We start from the raw sequence: 6,000 nt of genomic DNA on the forward strand, positions 1-6,000 counted from the left end.
GTGTAAGTAGGACTAAAGTAGGACATGGATCTAAAGTTGGCACAGGAGTGAATTTCACCCGCCGGGAGCCTGCATCTGTCGGCTTTCTTTGGCTCCCAGACCTGCAGCGTTTCTCCGCTGTGGAGTTTCATTTCTGATGTGGAGGGCAAATTTCTTTTTCATGCTGCCTGAGGTTTTGTCCAGGATAGTCGAACGAGTCTTTCACTTTCAGCTTTTCCACTGTCATATAGCTTACAAAGCCATTCCTCAGGGGTTACGAGTGCCTTTATGTCTCCTGGTTTCTATTTTCAGTTTGTGGCTTGCCTAGAAAATGTCATAAATAATGCCAGGCCCTACAATAGTAATATTGAGTCTAGACACCTCCCTTCCTCCACCGACCCTACCCACCCTTCCAGAAATCCACATCCCTTCGTTGTACTTCTTCTTAGTTTATTGGACTTAGTTTTTTTTCCTCTCTCCTTTCTATGAATGAGTTTGGCAGTGAAATAGCCAGAGCAGCAGCCATAGGGATGTGCAGACCAGGTTGGCAAGAAGAGAAACTGTTTTTCCAAACAGCCAGTTCTTCCAGCAAAGCTAAGTGGAAAGCTTACACTTGTCAAACTCACTGTTCGGTGCAGCGAGCTGTATCAGAGTTATCACATAGTCGTTGTTGCCCAGTGGAGAGGAGAATTGCTTGCATTTCCCTGGGAAGAAAGCCTTTTGCTGATGAGATGTGAGGTAACTAGCAGTCAGAGAATTGCCGAGGGATGTTGCTGGGAAGGGGAATTCTTTACGACTGCCTTGGGAAGACTGATCCAAAAGAAATAGTTTCCAAAACTCCATTTCTCATCCAAAGGAAGCATCATGGAAATTTAAAAGCAGCGGAGAGGGGCCCAGAATCCAAAATTCGTCTGCCAAGGAAAAGTCTTGTACAATTTCAGCCTTTTTGTTGCATGCTTTCTGTCACCAGTATCATTGTTTTTTGGCGAACAATAAAATTTTCAGTAAATTTTATTTCAGTAAATAAAAAAAAGCAAACAGGTTAAAAAGAGCAAACCAAGGTGCTTTCTGAATCAGTTTGCAGCATTCTTACAAAGAGATGCTGAAGGAGGGAGAAATCTGAATGGGTGCAAGCCTCTGGCCTCTTGCAAAAACCTGGAACACACAAAAACAAAAGCTGCATTTAAAGGCTGCAGCCTGCTGCGGCGTTCAGTGCCAGCAATGCCAGACCCTGCGGGGAAGAGAGGAGGAGGTGACCCAAGCTGTGTAGTCGGGGCTGTGTTTTATTTTTATTTTTTTTTAACCTGCTCGCAGTGGCTGTGCCGACGGCTCTGAGCCTTGCTCTGTCCTTAGCTGCGAGGACAGGACGTCTGGAGCCAGCTCATCTCCTGCACATCGCATACCGTCACAGCCCTGCTCAGAGGCCTTCCTCCCTGGCACAGCGGGACTTCTGGCAGGACGGAGACTTCAAATGCAGTTTTGTTGCTGTGTGTTTTTGTTGGCTCTTTGCAGAGCCCAAATGTTGAAAATGAATTCTGAGAAAGTTACTTAAGGTTTCTGGAGGCTGCTGCCCTGCCTGCCTTTTGGTCACTGTTGTAATACCCAGATTTAGAGAGTTTTTGCCTCGCTGCCCAGCTGCACTGGCACCTAATAAAGTCTGGTGAGCTGGTGGCACCTGGGGGTGGGTGGCCTTTACTGTGCTCTTCTGTGAAATGGGTCACTGCCTCGTCTGGGTCAGGGATGGTGGGTTGAGGGCGTCTCTCAGCATTTGAGTTCCTTCTCCTTGTTTCCTAAACAGATAACAACACTGGCTGGATAGAAACCGGTCCTGATAGCCAAGGCTCTGAGTAATAAGTGCCCCAAAGCGTAAAATATCTTCCAGATTTGGTTCCACCATTGTGGTATTTCAGACAGGCTAGAATTTGGCAGGGTCGGCATGACCAGTACGTCTGGGTGGGGAGCACTGACGCAGCTCTGCCCTGTTATGGTGCCGATGGCCCAGTGACAGGGAAATTCGGCCTGTGGAACCCTAAAGGGATTCTGGATTCTGTTCTGCAGTAGCTGACACTAATCAAAGAAATCAAAATATTTTTTATGATAGACCATGCTTGGATAATTTAGTGGTTTCAGATCAAATGAGACAAAATTATAGAGATCTCTGAAGACTTTAATAGTGCCCTGTGTCATGCCAGGAGCAGTTCAGGTTGACATACCCACTGTTAATTGCAAACATTCCCATTTCAATTGAAACTTCCCATTTTTAGTAAGAAATACATATTATGGAGGATCCTTTGGATTGAAGGGAGTTGGACCATTTTCACCAGAGAAATGTGGGCAGTTCTGCTTTGCTTTGTTATAAATAATTGAATTCCTTTCCAAAGAAGAAGTAACCCAAAACCCCGCTTGTGCAAAGCCTCGTGCCCTGTTCCAACCTATTGATGCAACTCCCTGGCAAACCCCCATCCAGGAGCCTTTGCAGCAGATCCACATGGCAGCGGGGACAGCGCACCGAGCACCGCAGGCCAGTTGGGTTTCTTCTAATTAGTGGTTAGAGAATTGAGACTGGACTGAGTTAGGGTCCAAATCCCATTTCACAACTTTCCACTTGCTTCCCTCGTTTTTCCCATTACAGTAAAATTCTGCTGTGATTCGGATTAGTCATACGGGCTCCCACACTCATGCTTTTACTCATAGGTTGTATGCAGATAGTATCTTTTTGTCCAAGGCTCTTAATGAGCCTTGCAAACAGCACTATCAATTAAACTCATACTTATCTCCGTGCTGTCTGCCCTGTGGTATCTGAGAGCAATTCACGATACCGATTTTGGCCTCTACGGGTTTAAGCAGCGTGGGAGCTCTCATCCAGGGCTGGCAAGGCATCACTGCAAGGGCACAGGCTTTCCCCTAATTTATGAGCAGCAAGGGGTGACGCCGAGTACTCATCCCATCTCGCAGAGGCAGACACGTCACTGGCATCCTGGGAAGCAGGGCTTTGTGCCACGGCGGGGCTGTGGAGGGCTGAGGTGGTGTCGGTTCAGCTGGTGGTGCTCTGTCTGGTTCTATAAACTTTGCTTAGTCCAGCCAGATTGTAACAGCAGCAAAAAAAGCCCTGGGCAAAGGGTATTTTTTTTAGAATTTATTGCTCCACGAGGAGGAAATAGAAAGGCCTTTGAGGTAGATATTGTTTTATCTGCTTCACAGATGGGGGAGTTTCTGGTACAGACCCAAGGTCACGGGGAGGGTTGTTCCCGAGAGATCCATTTCCCAGACTGTTTAACAGCATTCTGCTCCGCTGAGATGAGCTGCAGGAGTCAGAGACCTGGTGAGCCGTGGCCTTCTCCCCGGCTCCTGCCCACGGGACGTGACGGTTTCCATCGCAGCAGTGCCGCGGAGTGCTGCACCAGAGCTCAACGCCGGCCGGGGCTCCCGCAGCCAACGCAGCTGAACATTTAGGGGCAGGTTTTTAACTACCTGCAGAATTGTTCACGGCACTTGGCAGCCGCTTTGTGCAACTGCTATTGCTTCTGTGCCCTCCGCTGGGATGTCTGAGCTGCCAGGGATCACAGACCCAGAGCGTGTCCCTGGGAGGAGCAGGGCTGTCAAAGCAGCAGACACAGGACATGGAGCGGTCGCTGTGTGCTCTTGTTTGGGAGAGGATTGCCTCCTTTTCTTTCCATTTTTTTATTGCATGTCTTTCATTCCTCTCCTCCCTGTGCTGATAGCAATAGCTTTATTCCTTTTTGGAAATGAGCCGGGCTTCTACAGCTGGATTTCTAGGATAACGATGGCTGTCTCTGAATGTACTCCAACTTTAATTTGTTAACCTTTGGGGCAGCTGCCAGGTCCGTCTGTCCTCCCTTGCCAGTGAAGAGAGAGGTAATACTGGGCTAGAGGTGTACGGCTCTGCAGCTCAGGCTAATTCAGGAACTTTTGCATTCCCACTATTATTCACCTGCTCAGAAAGTCAAGCAGTCATTAAGAAAATTAGTACATCAGTTTTTATAATGATCTCTCTTTATGGTGCTCCTATCTCTGACTGATTTGGGGTGGATTACTCGTGTACTTGCGGGATTGTGAGAGGTGTCCAGAGCCTCTGGGATTGAAAGTTTCTCGTATGTCAGAGAAGTAAAGAATCCAGATAGTGAATCTGCTGTCTCTTTCTTGCAGAACTCGTACGTGGTGCTGGCCGGCTTGTCGGATGGACTTGTAGCGGTGTTTTCAGTGTCCCAGGGCATCCCAGGGGACAGCTGCTCCTACCTGTGCTCCCACACGGCAAACAGGTCCAAATTCAACATTTCTGATGACGACCCCCGGCAGAATCCGTACCCTGTGAAAGCCATGGAGATCACCAACAGCGGAGCGGAGGTCTGGTACAGCAACGGCCCCGGCATCCTCATCATCGACTGCGCCACGATGGAGATCAGCCGCAGGCTGGAGCCCTTCAGCGCGCCGTCGGTGATCACGTCCATCGCCTGCAACTCGGAGTGTCACGGTGAGGAGGTGGTGTGGTGCCTGGACGATAAGAGCAACTTCCTGGTGATGTACCACGTTACCACTTACCAGCTCTGTGCGCGCTACTTCTGCGGGGACTGCAGCCCCCTCAGAGACATGTTTACCATCCAGCAGCCTTCGGTGGCCATCCAGGCAACAGCGCCCATAAACCACGAAGCCATGGAGAGTAACCCCCTGGGGGACATGAGCATTATCTGCAGCCCGGAGGTTGGCACCCAGATACTAAACCACCAGGACTCGCTGACAGATTATTGTTCTGTGTCTTCCTACTCTTCCTCACCTCCCAACAGGATAACCCGGTGCCCCTCCAGCCTCCCCAGCTCACCCATGAGCTCCTCCAGTGCACCGTTCTCTGCGGATTTTGAGGAGTCTGACAAATTCCATGAGCTGAAGCCTTCCCTGGATCACGATGCTGTGCCTGCAGGTGACAACATGCAACATCTCCAAGCTGTCAAGATTCTTCCAGTAAAAGACCTCATATGGATTCCCAGGTGAGTAACTTACCAAAAGAGCTTTGTCAAAATCCTTCCTGGGCTGAGTGTGAGGTTAGCTCAGGCTAATTCAGGAACTTTTGCATTTGCACTAGTATTCACCTGCTCAGAAAGCCCAGTGGTCATTAAGAAATTTTGTTCCCGCTACAATAGTTCATCAATTTTTCTACTCCTTTTTAAAGATATCTAGTGTTGGGCAGAATGACCACATCCAAGGTCTTGCAGGATTAATTTTAACAGAAGAGAAATGTGGGTGGTACGACTCCAAGCCTTGTTTCCCTGGCTACCGAGGAAACGAAGAACAGCAGGCAGCTTCCTCACTAGTCTCCCTCGTTTCTCTTCTAGGAGAGGAGGGGACATCATCGTTATCGGACTGGAGAAGGAATCCGGCACCCAGCGGGGCAGAGTGATCGCTGTGCTGAAGGCTGGGGAACTGGCTCCCTACGGGTGAGGCTCACTGGGGAGCCCCCATCACACCAGTTGCTGGGGCAGAAGGGGACTGGGTGGCAGAGGGTGGCTCTGGGGGCTCTTGGGAGCTTCTTGGCTTCCAAACCAAGCTGGAGGAGACACAGTTGCTGGTTGCACATGCAGCATGGTAGAAGGTGAGCAGAAAGCACTGTGACCATGGTCTGGTCTCCAAAATCCACAGAGACCAAGTCCCCCCGTCATGGGACAGGCAGAACCATCTTGCACAATAAACATCGGTCTGATCCTGCCTGGTGCTGACTCCCGGTGCTCTGAGGGCACCTGGCAGAAGATGGCTGGAGCTTGGCAGGCTCAGGCCCCGCGGTAGGAACAAGAGGTGTATTTATGCGGAGCGCGGGGCTTGTCTGTGGCCGCATTCACGTGGATCAGGTTGACGTCCTGGCTCTAAATGAGCACCTTTGTGCTGACGGGCCGGGGAAAGGCTCCCGGAGCACAGGGGGGAGCAGTTCTATACGTTAATTTAAAATGTTTCATACAGCGAATGGGAGTCCAAGTAAATAAATAGCTGCTAGAGCGATGGGGGGTGTTCCTG

The 6,000-nt window shown here is 49.9% G+C and overlaps 1 protein-coding gene across 1 annotated transcript in view; it reads left to right on the forward strand.

Moving 5' to 3' along the window:
* LRRK1 (leucine-rich repeat kinase 1) overlaps positions 1 to 6,000 on the forward strand; it is a gene marked incomplete at its 5' end in the record, with an annotated part of 55,360 nt that overhangs the window by 48,388 nt on the left and 972 nt on the right. The window contains 2 exons of the mRNA XM_010077198.1: positions 4,147 to 4,982; positions 5,328 to 5,429. Coding sequence (XP_010075500.1) covers positions 4,147 to 4,982; positions 5,328 to 5,429 — 938 coding nt within the window. The remainder of the gene's footprint in view (positions 1 to 4,146; positions 4,983 to 5,327; positions 5,430 to 6,000) is intronic.

Source organism: Pterocles gutturalis, unplaced genomic scaffold (assembly GCF_000699245.1).
Source record: "Pterocles gutturalis isolate BGI_N339 unplaced genomic scaffold, ASM69924v1 scaffold27293, whole genome shotgun sequence".
Classification (NCBI taxonomy): Eukaryota; Metazoa; Chordata; class Aves; order Pterocliformes; family Pteroclidae; genus Pterocles; species Pterocles gutturalis.